Genomic DNA, 18,271 nt, shown 5'->3' with positions numbered 1-18,271 from the left:
TGGGACTGACTGATAAATGTTAGAAAAAATTGTGGAGTTTGGAGGTTCCGGGAACAATTAAGAACTTTATTCGGAAAGCATGCCAAAATGCGTTACCAACTAGACTAAGTTTGTATAAAAAGCATATCCTTGATAGTCCTTTGTGTTTGGTTTGTCATAAAGAGGAAGAATCAGTGGGTCATGTATTGTGGAGATGTATAGCAACCAATGATATGTAGGTGGATGCAACTAGTCCAGTACAAAAGTCGATTGTAAATGAGACTGGTTTTATAGAGTTGTGGAAGAGATGCACGAGGAACTCACAGAACCATAATTAACTTGGGGAAGATCTAAGGAGAATAATACGAGGCAATGATGATTTATTGGAAGACTTCAAATGTGCTTAGACAAGAGGGAAGGATGTTAAGCATACCAGATCAAAGACAAGTATCATCTAGAGGTGGAAAAAATCTGAAAATGGTTTTATTAAGGCTAATTGAGATCCATCACTGGATGAATAAAACAATAAGATGGGGATTGTGATCATTGTCTGAGATAAGGAAGGGGAGATATTGGTTTCACTTAGTGCTAAAAGGACTTTTGAGTCAAAACCAATGCTAGTAGAATGCATGACCTTGTGGTGAGCAATGGAATTGTGTCTAGAATTAGATCTTAAATGTGATATTTGAAAGTGATGCTCAGTTAGTTGTGAAGGTTGTTGATAGCGTGGATGAAAATTGGCTTTGATATGGTCAAATTGTTGATGATATCAAATTGATGCTTAAGAGAAGAACTGATTGGAAGGTGGTGTTTACGCTCGGAGCTGGCAACCGTGTAGCTCATCAGTTAACTAAGCTGAGATTTCTTGTGAAAATGATATTGTAATGAGCGATGAGGGTCCTGGATCATCTCAAGAAATGTCTTATTAGACAAACTTTGTATTTAATCAAGTTCTATTATTAAAAAAGAGTTTTCTTTTTTAAAAAAAAAAAAAAACTCATGCTTTAATATTATGCATGTGAAATAATCAATTATCTCAAAATTTTAAATTTTTATTAAAATATATATTTTATTATTTATATCTATGTCTGAACATAAGGAAAATAACTTATTTTCAAGTATTAGAAGAGAGTTCTAGGGAGATGTAATAAATATATATGTAGATATATATATATTTGTGTCAGAGGATGCTTATTCTCGTAAGGCCTATTTGGATAGTGGAAATGATTTTATCTTATTTTATTATTGTAATTTTTTAAATTTTGTACATAAAATATAATAAATAATTTAATTTTTTTTTTAAATTTTAAAATAACAATAATATTATAATAATATTTTATTTAACTAACTTTTATCTCAACTTATATCATCTTATCGCACCCTCCAAAACATCGCAGTAATCACAAAAGGAAAGAAAAATTATTGTATGCCGAATAGTATTGATGGAGAAAAGGGATCGGTTTTATTTATTTATTTTTAGTATTAAAATATAAAACATCGGCCACTACTATCGAGCAACATAACAGAACCCATCACAAAAAGGAAAAATATAATTGCAAGCACAATTATGCACTAATCTGTGCATCAATATGATGTGATTGGTCAAAAAGTAAATTTTATTAAAAATAGTATTAATTTAAATTTTAATTATGAATGAATCAGTATTAATATACAAATTAATACGTGACTGTGCTTGTATATAGCAAAACTCTCACAAAAATCTATTTAACATAACCAACATTCAAAGTGAATCCAATTGAAAAGCATTTAAATCTGTATGATTTACATTTCATATAAGGCCCAGATGTTTGTTTCACCGTAACAAAAACCACGTATTCATATGCATCTTAACAATTAATAAGTGAATTTAACATGTTAAATAAATATTTTATAAAAATATGAGTAATATTAAAAAAAAATAATGCTATATAAAGTTAGTGTAAGTATTGTATAGTCATTTTTTTTAAAAAAAGTCAAGTCTATTAACAAAAAATGAATTTTTTTATATGAATTTTATTTTTATTTATGTTAAAAATGATTGTATGGTGCTTGTGCATTCACAATTATAAATATCATTTTACTAAAATAAATAAATAAAATTTTTATATACAGTGTGATATGCGTTTACACTTTTATTAATAATTGTACATATTTATTTTATTAATTTTTGTTTTAAATTTTAAATTTTATGATTTGCGACTATTGATATGTAGAAAAATATATATTTTTTAGATAATAATATACACCACATTATTATTTTATTTATATTTTATTATATATAATATGATACATTTATTATTATTTAATAATAAAAAAAATGTAATAAATAATTAATAATTATGACACATCTTAATATAAATGAGATTATAATACATGGAATAGAATTTTCTATATTTTTTTATAAATTTTTATTAATTACATTTTACATTTTCCAAGGCACGAAGGGTAGGCACAGGAATTTCTCGGTTCCGGTAGCAGATGCTAGAAACGTCAACCGCCAAACTTGCGAAAGATTCGTGGTCTGCTTTCGTTTTGGTACAGAAATTATAATTCGGAGTTTGGTGGTTGTATGAGAGAGCGGACTTAGGTTGCCGAAGGCGATGGGGAGGGTATTTCTGGTGGACCTTGACGGCAGGACTTACCGATGCAAATTCTGCGAGAGCGCTCTTGCTCTCGTCGACGACGTCATCTCTAGGGTACTACTCTCTCTCCCTCTCCCTCTCTAGTTATTAAATATCTTACAATAGATCAAAACCGGAAAAGAGGCATACTGTCAAACCATTTGGTTTTGTTTTGGTAGACTGAAGGGTTTGTAGAGCCTTACTAGGTGCTAATTGGGTCTCTGAAACTTGGTTGAAGATGGGGGTAGTATTGGATTAATTGCATGTTTTATATTTTGTCGAAAGTTTTTAATTTTGAGTTTGAATTATGTTTATGTAGAGCTGAGAAATTAAAAAAAAAAATGTTTTGAAAACTAGTAGTTTAAATTATTCTGGATTGCCAATCCATTGTCGTTTGCTCGCAAGTGTTTGAGACTTGAGTAGCGGTTACTGATATATTGAAAAGAAGTATTTGAGAAGTTTAATATTAAGAATCGAACATTGGGACATAATTAAGTGGTTACTGTCATAAAATCAATATGCTATGTTTTCATCGGAGATGGACTTGAGGATCCCCCTTCGTTGGCCGATTTCCCGGGGCAACCGGCTTGTTTTATTCCCTTTTTTTTTTTTTTGCTTCTGCTCTCGGAACAGTTGTTGAGTTATTAGTAGTGCATAGTAATTAGATACATAGCTTTTGTGGTTAGTCCTTTACTTTGTCCTATCCGCAGACACAGAGGAGAGAGAGCAGAGAGACTGAGCCCCTTAGGACTGTTTAGCAGAGATTCTAGTATTAATTACACTCCCAATTTTCCTTTATAGGACAAGGTAGACAGGTAATTAAGGGTGGTTGGGACTGAGGGAGAAATTTTCAAGCCTCGTTTGAGCATCAAAGCTAAAAGAATTTCTCTTTCATTTTGCCTGACATGTTTGAGTTTTTTAAGGTTTATTTTTTAATTTCTTATTGATGAATATTTAAATGCTAATGAAGGGTATAATGTTTCTGACACTATAAAGAGGGTTAAGACAATCAAACCCGGTTTGGGATTGGAATGCAGGTTGTATCAGACCTTGATCAGTCCCAACATTCTTTCCTATTTTTTGCCACTTCTAATCCCGATATCTCTCTCCTTTCTTCAGATTGTAGTTTTTATTTAGCATTTTACACTGTAGTGATTAATAAGAAAAATATATATTCTACATGACATTTGTCCATGTATGTAAAACTAAATGGAGTGGTAGTTTTCCTTGGCAAGTACGTACTAGTAGAAGTGTTAACCCCCTCCGAGAAAAAAAGAGAGGCAGATATGTTAACTTTTACTTCGGATGCTTCTCTGGTGACCGAGTCCAACTCTTGTTCAGTTGGCTATATTGTCATGGAATTGAAAATGTGCTCCATACATTTATCTGTGCCCCCCCTTCTGCAATGAGGCTATCTGAAGTTCAAACGACAACGTTTGAAACAAATTCTCCAGTTTGAATGACTAGCTACATAAAGAACGGAAATATGTAACAATATGGGACTTTAGTGCTAATGATGGATGCAAATTACCTTTGTTCCTAGCATAAGTCTTATTTTTTTTGGCATATAGTCTCTGCTATTTTATTTCTGGAAAGCAAGTTAATTTGATATGCCTTACTGTTCAGCAATCTGACTGACTCTATCTTGTTGCTCTGTGATGTAATCAGTTTTTCAGTTGCAATCAAGGGAGGGCATTCCTTGTCGGCAATGTGTAAGTTATTTAGCGTTTGTTCTTTATCTTGCTTTTATGTAACTTGCGGCTGGATTAATTAATGGATTTTTTCTTTTAAACAAATTAATGGACCCATCATTTTTCCTACTGGACCGGTACAATCCTTTTTTTTTTTTAAATTGATTAATAAAAAAATTATTTAAAATATGAAATTAAAATTAAGTGACTTATTAAATGAGAATTACATAATAAATTGTACAGTTATTAATATATAATAATACTACATACTATAGTTATACATTATTAAAGAATATAATAATACATTGATCGAAATATATATAGTTATAGACTTAGTACCAATATTATAACTAATAACTATATTAGTAGTATTACTAATATACTATATGTTAGTGATAAATTGATAATACTATATTAAATAATATTCTATGTAGTTATAGTGATTTAATACTAACATGTTAAGTTAACTATATAATATTATTATAAATTTTATACATATACTATAATTTATACTATAACTCTTATAATATGTTAATATATTAATATATATTAGTACTATATATTATAATTATACATTAATTAATCCAGCCGCAAGTTACATAATGGGTCCAGTTTGGAGTAAAAAATCCTTGAACCAGGAAGTGGACAGAATGAATTTGGTCCTCCCATTTTTGGACCGGACCAGATCGGTCCAATCCAAAAATAGCCGGTCTGGTCAGTTTATCCAGTCTAGACTGGTGATGCTCTCCCCTAGTTCCTGAGCAGTCTTTCTACTATGATGATTAGAATAACACCACGTTAGGTTACCGTTGACATATGCCATTACTTTTTTCCTTACCAAAATTTGCCCTTCTATAAATGTTTCCAAATCCTGTCTCATTAACCAAACATGATTCTACCTTCAAGTTAGCATGGCTCTCCAACTCTACCCCAAGTTGCATGCAACTGGGATCATTTTACAGATGCAAATATATCATGGGACTTGAGGAAATCTGAATGCATGTATAGTCCTTCAAAATTTCTGACCTTTGGAAGTTTCCTTCAGGGTAAATATAACACTTGGACCCCAAGAAGAGAGGCTTATGATTTCTGGTATGCATACTGTAGAAGACATCTTTTGCTGCTGCTGCGGACAATATGTTGGTTGGAAATATGTAAGCTTTCCTCTTTCGAGCTATATGGTCTTTTTAATGGAACTAGATGGCCTTCTTCTTCTTCAAAGTCAACCACCGTGGGCATTTGGATTGTTTCACCATACCTTGTGTGTGTGTGTGTGTCTCCTTTTTTTCAAGCTTTTCAATGTTAGTTTTCCAACTTCACAAGATGAAAAGTATTATTTTTTAAAATATTAAAAACTTAGATGCGAAATGTTGAGACGGATACTAATGTTAAATTCCATTTAGGTGGAAGCAAGTGACAAGAGCCAAAAATACAAGGAGGGGAAGTTTGTTCTTGAAAGGTAGAATTTCTAAATTTCTTTGCATCTCTCAATTGTTATACATATATAAAAACAAAATACCTGCTCATATATGTTAACAGATGGAGGATAGTTGAAGACGCCACCGAGGGATTCAGTATGGACGCCTGCGCTGGTTCAAGTGACACAGAAAATCCTTAGAAAGTTATTATTATTATTACTACTAAAAAAACCAAATATTCAACTATAGAGTAGATAGCAATATGACATTGCCAGTCTCTCATTGCTAGATTCAAGTCATGGCAATGCTAGATCTTCTCTTGTATTTATGCCCTAGCTAGTTTTTGTAATGATTTTATCTTAAAAGAGTTATAGACAACATGTCTTCAAACTAAACCATTTTATTTTTCTTGGGGGTGGGGTGGTGGGGAACGACCTCGAACACAGGTCCTAATGTTCAAATCTCGGTCACTAGGGTCCTTTTCTTGTTATCCCATTGAATTTTCCTTAATCCCAGCCCCCATCATATGCACACCGATAAATGGGCGGTCTGGACCAGAGTTTATTTCAGTGCTATCCTAACCAAAAGAAAGTTAGTGGACGGGTGCTACTTCTCATCCATAAAATTTTTATAAAATTTCTTTGTGAATCTAGTATTTCTGATCCTGAAATTGTACCAACTGAAAGCTCATAAAGAATTTCAGAACTTGGTTTCTGTTCTGGGCTTCATTATTTATTTTTATTAACTCTGTTTGGATCCAATGGAAATTTATCCAATACCAGAAGCTTTGGATCTGTCCGGCTGTCTCCATCCAGTTTTTATTGATACGGTAACAGGTGTTTTTTTTTTTTTTTTTAATATCCTCGTAAAATGAACATAAGAATTCGACGCGTTTTTATATCTTTTTGTAAAGAGGCCAAAAAAATCAAAAAGTAGATGGTGACAAGCAAGACATTGGAAGAGATCAGACAGCACCCTCAATAATGAGGCTGCTGTTTCTGCCACGTATATCCTGCAGTGCTTTCACATGAAGCATGATGATGATGGTTGTAAGATACATCCATGCGCCATTATGATGGATTGCCACGACAACATGTCCCATGCATGCGACATTAAAGTACTGGTCCACATACAACATTCGTCACCCAACTTAACGGAGCTGTTTAACTTTAAACAACTTCACCATGATTGGACCAACACGACTTCGAGAACGACGTCGGAGCGTAGCCGCCGTCACCGACAAGCGTGACGGCAAGTTTCTGTACGACAAACGACAGCAACATGCAACCTCCACCTAATTTTTTATTTTTTTCGTTTTTTTTCCCCTACGTAATATTGTCGTGTACGTTAGACCGCCGTGACGCCTCTGCTGCCGACAAGAATCGATCTTGGATGGGCCCCACTCCAAAGCCTGACCAGCCTTGCAGTTTTCGCCACGTGGAACCCGTGGGACCCAGTCCCGCATCGCACGACAAATTTATTATAGGGAATAACTTCAAATCGGATGGAGTGAATTAGGAGCTTTTACATTCTGTGGAATTTCGACACGTATGAATTGTAAGAGAGGAATAATGAACTGAACACAGACAAGCAAATCTCACTACCTCTTTCTCCCCTCTCTCTCTCTCTCTCTCTCTCTCTACTTGTCGTTCTCTCTCTCAGCTGGACAGCCCCATGAAATTGACCAAACGAAATGAGACGGCAGGATGCACGCCATCACAGCTAGCACTGGCCTGGGTTCATCACCAAGGGAAGGAAGTGTGCCCATACCTGGAACTACCAAGATTGAAAACTTCAAGCAGAATAGTGGACCTGATCTGCCTATGAAATTAACACCAGAAGAAATGTCTAAGCTTTTTTTTAGTTGAATCTAGACTTTGTCAATGCTGTCATTGAGCTGTGTTGCGTTGTTGATTCTTCAGAGTTTATGTATGTTCGTTTAACTATAAATATATTTTATTATAAAATAACCCGATATTAAGTTTTATAAATTCACTGTAAAAGAAAATAGAGGGAGAGTGGGACCGCAGGCTCAAATCGGTCCTTGTAAGGGTTGAACCGACAGCCGGCAGGTTGCAGGTGCCAGCAGCCAGCAGGAGCAGCAGTGACGCAAGTATTTGGTGAAGGTGTAAGGAAACAGGCCAGAGAGGCGGTTTACGTGCGCGGTTGTTCGTTCTGTTTCTTTCTATGTCTATCTTGTTTTTCTGGTTTTATTCACTGCTATTTTCACCATCATCCTGCTTCCCTCACACATTTATAATTTATTACCCTTCACGTTTTTCACATAAAATGACTGCGAGCTTCCCTCGCTAAAATAAAATATATAAAGAATATGGTTAGATATATAATCATACAAATGCAGCACGTTTTTTTTTTTTTTTAAATATAAGATTTATAATTAAAAATTTAATTTCTTTTATGTAAATTTTATAATTATTTATTTTTTAAAAAAAATACATAACACTTATACACTTTACAACAATATATATCATTTATCATATATAAATAAATAAATATAGCAACCTTTCATATGAGAAATATAAGTTTCAGTACTTCAGATATACTTTATTTTAACAAATTCTTGAGTTTCGATATTCAACAACAATATTACGTTATATCTCTCTTTCTGCTTTATAATTAACTCCCTCGAAAACTTTTATTGAATTTTTATTATTTATAAATCTGGTTTGTCAAACATGATATGGAAAATAGAGTTTTAGTTTTCGTATCATATAGACTTGATTTTTGTAAATAATTATTGCTTTCATTGCTCATATATATTGTAAAGTTTAGTATATAAATGTTTCGAAAACCTTGGTTAAGGACTTTTGTAATTCCTAAATTTGTTTGTAATATGTTATTTATATGTTTTAAGTGAAAATTATTAATAAAATTATGAAATACTTTGGTATTAATAAAATTAGGGAATTAGTAGCGTCCTTAAAAACAAACAAAAATTTTAAACCTACCGGGTCTCGAATTTGTGTCCCGATTTTTTTTTTTTTTAACTTGGAGATTAATGAAGTGTTTTTTTTAGTGATGTTATGAATTTTTTTATTTTTAAAAAATATTTAAGAATATAAAAAGATGAATGAAAAATTAAATAACTTTTTTGGCCTTTCTCGGTGGGTTCTGGGGATGATCTCAATTACCTTTTAAGATAGTATTAATTCTTTAATAAATATTATAATCTCACTTGGTATGCTTCCAAGAGATTTCTCAATGGCAGATTTGGTTGACAACGCTTAAAAATAAAATCCACAGTGGGCCCAGCTAAAATGGATTATAAGCATATATATATATATATATATATATGTACATACACATATACACATTTTATGTAATAGATGTAATTCTTTGAATTGAAAGTTTATATTTAAGCTAAGGAATCATGATGGGAGCTAGTGGAGAATTTCGCTTGTCGTTTTAATAAAAGACATGTTAACGTCCAAAGTCCAACCATTAAATCAAGGTATTGTCCTTGACATTACGTACCGCGCGCATAATAGAATAGAGTAGTGCTATATAAGACTAAACAAATCTAAATGAAAGGATGAACATTTGCTTTTGCTTTTTTTGAAAACGACACGATCGAAATTGAGTTTAGAATATTAGGATTCTGATTTTAATTTCGTAGTTTGTAAGTTGTAACAGCTAGCCGCCGTCTTAACAGGAAACATTAATATTATTTATTTCCAACTTCACCCATCTCATCCATTGTTATCTTTCTCCAAAAGTACGTTGCTTGAATGATTAAGCTGATAAATTAACATCAAACGGACGACATAAGCCAAAGTTAGCCAAAGATATATAATAATATTACCCAAAGTTAGCCGCCTACACTAATTCAACTTCATATATATATATATATATATACCCTTCATAAGTAGTTTGAGATTACTAAAGAAAAATGTTAAAAATGGCATAAAAAATAATAGTAATTTATATAATTAGTAATGAATCATTATCAAGATATCATGATTTTTGGAATCATATTAAATTGAATGGTATGTGTGTGTATGTATATAATATACAAAAATTCTATGTGTACACATATATTCAAAACGTGCTATTACATTATCCTTTCACCCTCTTCTTATATGACATTAAAAATTAGAAAATTATGTATTATTTATCATCTGACCCATTTGATGTCATGTAAAGAGAATATATATCTTCTTACGAGGGGAGGGTGGTGGTTGGCCGCGCTGGCTTAAGGGCTAAGGGTTATACTCTTTAGAAAAATAGAGAATATATATTATAAGTCGTTATTACATATGATCTACCATTCTTTTTCATTTGATAGTCCATTAAAAAAATAGTACAATACACAACAAACATGTCTAGATTGGGGTAATATTGAAGTTAACAAAGGGGAAAAGACAAACTAAGTTGAAATTTTAGGAGTAGATATTGTCTTGTACTTTAAGTCATTTCTTGAATTAAATAAATAACAAAATTTGGCTTTAAAGCTATATTTGAATATTGAAGTGAACTGAGTTTTTTATAAATAGTAATAAATTGAGTTGATGGAATCAGTTATAAGAAACCCATCTAAAATTAGTTCAAATGTTAAAATTAGTTTAGAGATATTTATGAGAAGTTGAAAAAAGTTGTGAGTCTTACATATAAAGAAGTATTGAGTTGAAAAATATTGTAGATCTCACGTATAAGGAGGTTTTTAATTAAAATGAGTTTAGTAATTTAAAAATTTAGTATTTAGCTATTAAACTTAACTTAAAATTAGAATGAATTAAGTTGATCTATATTGAGTTTAACAACCAAATGTGGCCTAAATTTCCGTGTCATCTAATTGGATCGATCGAGTTTCTTGCACTCTTATGTTTCATTTTAACATATGATAAGTCCATTTTTGTATTACGATTACTATATTTATTTAAAAATAAATTCCCTTCACGATTTAAAAGACACATGAAAATATGGAATTAGAATAGGCAACATCAGTTTTTGGACTTTGAGATTCCCTTTAATTGGAAGTTGGACTGAAACTTACATATACAGGTTGAATGAGAGTCGACCCTTCCTTTCTGTTGAAGTTGGACATGTTTGAGGAAGGATACCTAAATTGGACTACATATTGCAAGAATACGGAAAAGTGGACCGAAGGAGCAAAAGAGGGGAAGTAAATAAAAGCCGGCTGAAAGCCAGAAACATGAACGACGCACCCAATTTTTCCTAACAAGGACAAGGAATGTTGACGTCGTCGAAACAACAACCAAACTTATCCCATAAAACTTTATTCAAAAAAGTAAAAATAATAAAATATTATCGTAGGCCCCACCTAAGTAGCAGTATGCCCGTTATCTTCACTACAAAATCGGGTTTTTTTTTTGGTTGTATTTTTCTAATCCTACACTCATTTAGCTGGCGCGTGCTAATACGAGTATGGGTCAACTGCTCTGCTAGTTTATCACGAGATCATATACAGGAATGCCAGAACGAGGATCCCTCATTATCATCGTTTGATTCGGATTGGGTTCAGTGGGACAAACCGAACGTATCAACCGTCGGACCGACAAACGTTTCGCCGATGAAATATTAGCGTAAAAACCAAAAGACCAAGTTTCTAGAATAAGAAGATAATCGGAACAAAACAGAAGTGGAACGTCGTCTTTCTTGGAAACAAAAAGCAAAAACATATACTAACTAATATATTCACATATCCCTTTTCATTTCTTTGTAAGTTTTACTTTTGGTTGCTACCTCTCAAAGTCTAAACACAGAGCTAGAAAAGGGGACTAGTCGCTGGGATTGTATGGAGAGGAAAACCAGAAGCTAGGAATGAAGAAACTCGGAGATATATAAGTCATGCATGAGAGAAGCACAACGATCCTCTTGAGTGAAGAAGACAAAAGAAGCTTAGGGCCCTAGACACTCTTGCGCATTCCTTCAAAGCCACAACGGAGGAGGCTCGTTCAAATCAACGGGCAAACCGCGGCGTGCGAATCCAAGAAAAGACGCCGTGGCAGAGCTCTCCGGCAACGGAGCTACGCCCGCGGAGACAGTAACACGAGCTTCTCGCCTATGCGGAGATGAAGACTCCGACTTTACGCCGCAGCTCATGTCGTTGAGGACGTGACCGGGCTGCAAGAACTCACCGAGGGTGAGACGGCCGGATTGGGAGTTCCAGTGGCCAGGGGAGGGGAGATTGAGGTCGAGGGGGAGGCCCACGGTGACCGGAGCAGGGAAGTTGGTCTTGGCCTTGGCTCCACGGAGGGAGCGAGCGGCGCCATCATATGCGAGAGCAGCTTCTACGGGGGTGTCGAATGTACCCAACCAAACCCTGGTCTTCTTCCACGGATCACGTATCTCAGCAGCGTAGCGACCCCATGGCCTCTTGCGTACCCCTCTATAATGTCCCTCTCGAGCGGACGCCATGAGAAACGGATCAAAGCTTCACACAAACACAGAGAGACAAGAATTAGGAGAGGAGAGAGAGAGAGAGAGAGGGGGGGGGGGCATAAGAGATTAACCGGAGAGGGACCCACTTAAGCCTCCCGTAATCGTCGGTTCGACAACATGGCCTCTCGCTTATATATATAAGCAATGAATCGGCCCAGCTCTTACGTTACTAGCATTGATAATCTCCCCCGTTCTATGTATATTATGCACCGTCGGATACTAACTCGACTCGCACACCTTGACAAGAGAATGATCGGACGGCTGAGAAGGTGGGGAGAAGTAACTCGTGGAAAACGGGAAGAGAAAAGAGAAGGGAGGGAAAGTGTGTGGGACCATGAAAGCACAGAGCCGCCGCCTGATAAGACGTGTGCGCTGGGAAGGAACGGGCCGGGTGGGAGTAGGGCCATGGGAAGGTCCTGTCAGAAATTTGTGTGAAAGAGAGAAGAGAGAGAGAGGGCGAGGGTTTTTGAGCATTGACGTCAGCCCTTTCAGATTTTGTACGGCGCATGCATTCGTTACTTTTAATATAAAAAATAAAAGGTGTAGCTGAAGTCAATAGGGGGTGATCCTGGATGAGATTTAGGGGGGATGTGGTCGGGGATTAGAATTTAGAGGAGAGTCGCCACGTGGAAGGTAGATAGGAGGTGTCTGAGTTGCAGGGGACAGTGCGAGTTATGGGGGAAGCTGAGTTTTAGTTTGGCGTGTTTGACTCGGCTGGATGCAGCTAGGGACTGAGGGAAGAGTACACATGGGAATGACTACTGAAATTAATTTTACGGGGAAGAGTCGGTGAATGGGGGGTAGTAGTGGTGGTGGTCGTCCAATCTAACTTCTGGGTTTTTGGACCGGAAAGTTTAAATCCGCACGGTTGTTTCTGGTTAGTTTGTGGGTGATGACGTAGGTGAATGACTGAACACTACTGCGGGCGGCAGCTGCAAGCTGCCACACCCCATTCTTCACGTGATTGTTTCTACTTTTACTTTTCATTAAAAGGATAAAATATATTATTATATTTAAAAATATCTATAAATTATAAGTATATCGTTATTTTTTATTTTATTTGAGAAATGCTAGTTTGCCTTGTCTGCATTTGAATTGTTTTTCAATTTTTTTTTAAAATTTTAAAATAATTATTAATAGTAAATTTGTGTATTTTAAAAAAGTATATTTTTTTATTTTTTTATTATCATTATTTTTTTTTTTACAAAAGAAATGAACTGGTTTGAAAACTAGTTTTCATGCATCTTGCAAGTGTCCTCTACTTAATTTGAAAAAATAGAAATTTATTATTAAAAAAATAATTTTTTATAGATTCAGTATTTATCTATATTTTTAAATGACAGTATATAATATTTACACACTTCATAATTATATATAATATTTTTATAGACTTTTTCACTCCTATTTCACCCACCATTTTCAACTCCTAAATTACATTTCATACCATCTTTGTTAGGTGTACGATATAAGTATGTTACATCCATCGAGGCGGCTCTCGACAAGAAAAAAAAGGTTTTTTATTTTTTATTTATTTATTTTTTTAAATTAAACATTTTAAAAAGATACAACATCACTAAAAAAAATACTTCATTTATCATTAAATAAAATAAACAAATAAATAAAAAGGAAAAAAATTTTGTCGACACCCAATCGGGACCCAACTTTTGGTGACAGTAGAATTTCTAGTGTGTATATATATATTAGATTATACATGATATTCTTAAAATATTATGGTAATATTCTTTATTTCCTGTAATTACTCTAGGTTAGAATATTTCTTCATTATATTATCTTATTTACTTTGGTCATAATCAACTATATATAGTCCTACTTTATACAATTTTAGATGCACATAAAATATACAAATTATTTTTCAAAACTCTCTATTTTTCTACATGGCATCAGAGCTTTTGGTGTTTCTGATTTTTCCTATCCGTGCAAGCTCGCTTTTGGTGTTCCTTTTTCATCTACAACAACATCAGCTTCCTCTGCACTTGATAGTGGGCTTCTCATGTATTTACCTCCGTTTATTGCCCAAATTTGCATCAAATCAGATCATCAAGGGAGTCCTGAGAATTTCCTCTGCATTTCTGTGCAAACAAATTCTCATTCCGGCCCCGCACAAGCCATCCCTTCAGTCGGTGCGTTTTCTCACTCGCAGCATGCACCAGACTTATTCCTTCAACCTGGTTTGCTCCAGCCGGATCAAGCCCAGTTTCGCCCAGCCCAAATATGCATGTAGCTTCACCATCCCACTAAAATTTGTATGTTTTTTCTTGCCCAGTAAGTCAAAGAAGGAATGAGAGATAAAGGACGAGCATCTTCTTAAAGAGTGACTTTTTCTTGTGATCTTGTCTTCCTGCAGGATCCCCTTGCGGAGCTTCTTGTTAATGGATGAGGTTTACTGTTTGTCTGTCTTTCTATTGAAAGACTACCTCAGGAATCAAAAACATCCCTAAAAAATTAAGCCCGATCGAGAGTAATAATGTTTTCCAAAAAAGTCTTATTTTGTATTTGTATTTTCTTAAAAGAAAATATAAAGGTAACAAACGAGCTAGAGGTTTTCTTGTAAGAGCACTAGTGAGCTAGGCATAATTAAAATTTAGCTAAAATTTAGTTAGTTTGCTTAAAATACATCTACATCAAACTAGCTAAATCTACAGTAATTTTGTCCATCATGTTCGTGGGAATGGCTGGCTAAATCTAGCCAACCCAAATTGCTAGCCAAATTATTTTTTGGCCATAAAATAATCTATTCTATGTGAAAACCACTTCTGCTTTTAGAACCAGCATATGACCATCGCCTGCACCTTTGAATCTTTCATCCATTAAATACTCTGTATTGGCAACTTTTGTTTTTGTAATCTTTGAAGCTTCTGGATCAATCACTATATATAGTATTGACAGTTAAATGGTTTGTGTATTGCTCTAATGGTTGCTTCTATGTATTTGAATAGCAAGTTTTATTGAAAAGTCTCTAGCTGGAAGCGTTAGAGACCACATATTTGTCCGGGGCTTCCTTTTCAATTTCTTTCTTTCAAAATTGTGTCCATGTTTTTCAGTACGTATCTTACGATCGTGAGAAAAATATATCTATTGGAAGATGGACCGTGCTACACACACAGATTTTTGGCCGAAAATCTCTACCTTTTTTTTTTTGGTTTTTCATTTTTTCTTTTACCATTTTTTAAACTATTTAAATAATTTAAAAAAAGAAACCATATATTCATTTAAAAACACTTACTTAATAGTTAAGTAAAAATAAAAAATAAAAAAGCAATTCGGTAAAGATTTTCGGTACAAAATCTCTGTGAAAGTAGTATTTTCCATTGGAAGAATATGACTATTGAAATAATAAAATCGACAAGAAATTATATCCGTTAAAATAATATCAACGTTAGAAAATTAATATGCACTATTTTAATAATGCATAAATATTCGAATTACCATTAGAATTAAATAAATGAAAAATATCAAAATCAATATTTTAATAGAATAGTGATAAATTTATAGAGTTTGTTATTTGGTATTGTTAAAAAATGACTAATTAAATTTCAAAAAATGAAATTTTTAATCTAAATTTGGCCAAAGAACAGCCATGTCACTACCAGTGCTCGAAGTAAAGATTTATTAATAATCAACCAAGATACAAAAGTAGGAGTGTGAGACTTCAACAATTATGCAAAAATAAAACAAATAAAAAACAGTGCAGTGCAGTGCAATTAGAAAAAAAGATTAATGGGATTCAAAGAGAGGGAAAATGGGACCACAGCAGTGATCCTGATCTGATGATTTCTTTTAGCTTTGGGGCTGTGCATTCATTACCAAGAAAAATATGATCACTTCCGAATATTTCATTGGTTTGGGATACAATCCAACTCCAACATATGGACTATGAAATTTATACAACACTTGACAAAGCATCGATTATGCAATAAGGATGAATTGGTCTGAACTAGAATGAAGCAATCGAAAAAAAGCTCTTATCTTTATACGTAAAAGTACATCTAATTTGTGACGACCTGCTTTTGAGTGTATTTTCGCTAAAATGGTTGTTTTTATTTTAATTAATATATTAGTTTATTATTTTAATTTACATGCGTTTTAAAATTGGTTTTTAATTTACTTGATGTTGTATTTTATTTCTTTTAGTTGTTTTGTGGTTTTTAATCTCTTTTCGACGGTTTGTTTTGTTTTTCCGGAGTGAGAATTGAACCTCATTTCTTTTCACATCTTTTTCCTTTTTCCTTTTTCTCTTTCCTTTTTCTTCTTCTTTCTTTTTTTTTTCTTTTTTCTTTTTCTTCTCCTGCTTTTCTTCCCGTGCGTCGACCCCTCCCCCCCGTGCGTTTTTCTCTCATTTATCCATCCCGTCGCTGCCCCTTTGACCGGCCGGTTCTCCGCCGTCCGGCCACCGTTTGATGCACCGTCACCACCATTCTCTTCCCCTTCCACCATAGATCATCCTCACCAATTTTCAGAGCCATTGGACCAGCCGTTAGCTTTCGAGAGCCGCCGGAAGTCGCTGCACCTGCTCTGTTTTTGCCCCTGTCGCCGGAATCTTCTTCAGCCCAGACCGCCGCCGTCCGGCCACCGTTTGGCTCGCCGCCGGTCTCGTTCGAACCCCCTCCCTCCGGCGCACCTTCCCACCAAATATCTCCCCCATCCGGCCGGCCGTTTGGCCGGAAAAGCCCTTTGAAGCCACACGGTTTTTCACCGATTCCGGCGCCGTCGCACCACCTCCGGCCACCATCTCTTCACAGCTTCTTCCCCTACCTCTTGCCGACCTAACCCACCTAATTTCGGCCCCGATCCGTTGCCGGAGTAGCTCCCACGAGCTCATCTCCATTCAGCCCTTTTTTGGCCTTCGACCGCCGTTTCCACCACCACCCACGGCCAAAACTCGTTTCCTTTAGTTTCATAAATATCTCAAAACCCTTCCCTATCAATCCCGAGCTTTGGTTTGTCCTCGTTCGAAAGTGGGTAATTTATTACCCACGGCAACAGTGTAAATTACACTGTTACGTTGTTTTTCCTCCGCCGTTTGCAACGCCGCTTGTTTTCTAAAATTGCCATATAGTGCTGTAAGTATTTTCCAAACCCTATTTTCAGATTTTAATATATATTGCTCATTCAATTATTTACTGTTGTTGGTTGTTGATTCCGGACTGAGTCCAAGGAGTTTCGGGGGTCGGATGGATGGAGGACGGAGTTGCCTGTTTATTTGATTTATGATTGTTGGATTATTTTATTATGCATTGTTATGGCATTACATGGTGCATGCACGTGTGTTTGTGGATTTATGTGAAAAGCCTGTGTATTGGCGTAAGTGTATTGCAGGTGCGTGTGTATCACGAGCCCAAGCCGGGATGGGTTATTATCTCGATGGAGCTCCTCTGGTCACTCGGGAGCGGAATAAACTGAGTGATATCCCCTGAGTTGTCGAGAGCGATGACGGGAGCGGGGCTAGGGGATGCTTGGCTACGAACGCGCCGGGCGCGGAACCGGGCATCGCCCTACTCATCGACTCCGTGGCCCTTCGCTGGCCAGGGCTAGAGGATGCTTGGCTACGAACGCGCGGGGTGCGGAACTGGGCATCGCTCGTTAGGTGTCACATGCGTGGTGATACTCTACGGTGTAACACTGGAGCCAGGGTGTGCGGATGACCCCTAGGGGAGGTCATGGTGTATACGGTTAAAATTGGATAATAGTTTGTGAGGCCAAATGGGACTTTTGGCGTGGGCCAGATGGACTTCTGGCGAGATACCGGATGGACTTCTGGCGAGATATTGGGCCAAATGGACTTTTGGCGGCCAAATGTGACTTTTGGCGTGTTTTTCGGAAAGGATATGTTTTTGGGCCAAATGTAATTTTTGGCGTGTGTGGAAAAAAAATTATGTTTTATGGGCTTTGTGCATTGGGCATGTTTCATGCATATTGTTTGAGTCCTATGTGTTTTTATCTGGTAGCGTTTGGGTTTACTTACCTGCGGAACCATTTGTGGTTCCGTAGCTTTTGGTGCAGGTGATGAGGATGAGGAGGAGGAGGCTGAGCCCGAGGATGCGGCTCCGCTGGGCTACTGATGATATGTTTTATATTTGTTTAAAACTGTATTTGGGTTTTTGTAATATTTTATTTACGT

The 18,271-nt window shown here is 35.5% G+C and overlaps 2 protein-coding genes across 2 annotated transcripts; one reads left to right on the top strand and one right to left on the bottom strand.

Moving 5' to 3' along the window:
• The first annotated feature begins 2,416 nt into the window (after positions 1-2,416).
• Positions 2,417-6,104, top strand: LOC122278187 (protein yippee-like At5g53940). The gene is made up of 5 exons (XM_043088306.1): positions 2,417-2,675; positions 4,269-4,312; positions 5,337-5,445; positions 5,695-5,750; positions 5,831-6,104. The coding sequence occupies exons 1-5, from the start codon at positions 2,580-2,582 to the stop codon at positions 5,907-5,909; spliced, it is 384 nt and encodes a 127-aa protein (XP_042944240.1). The 5' UTR covers positions 2,417-2,579; the 3' UTR covers positions 5,910-6,104.
• A 5,211-nt stretch (positions 6,105-11,315) lies between these two features.
• On the bottom strand, positions 11,316-12,239 carry LOC122278731 (ethylene-responsive transcription factor 12-like). Its single transcript, XM_043088914.1, has one exon. It carries the CDS (start codon positions 12,106-12,108, stop codon positions 11,620-11,622), a length of 489 nt encoding a protein of 162 aa, XP_042944848.1. The 5' UTR covers positions 12,109-12,239; the 3' UTR covers positions 11,316-11,619.
• Positions 12,240-18,271: the final 6,032 nt, after the last annotated feature.

This window comes from Carya illinoinensis, chromosome 10, assembly GCF_018687715.1.
Source record: "Carya illinoinensis cultivar Pawnee chromosome 10, C.illinoinensisPawnee_v1, whole genome shotgun sequence".
NCBI lineage: Eukaryota > Viridiplantae > Streptophyta > Magnoliopsida > Fagales > Juglandaceae > Carya > Carya illinoinensis.
The sequence above is the reverse complement of the archived record's forward strand: the minus strand, read 5'-3'. Positions and strand labels throughout refer to the sequence as shown.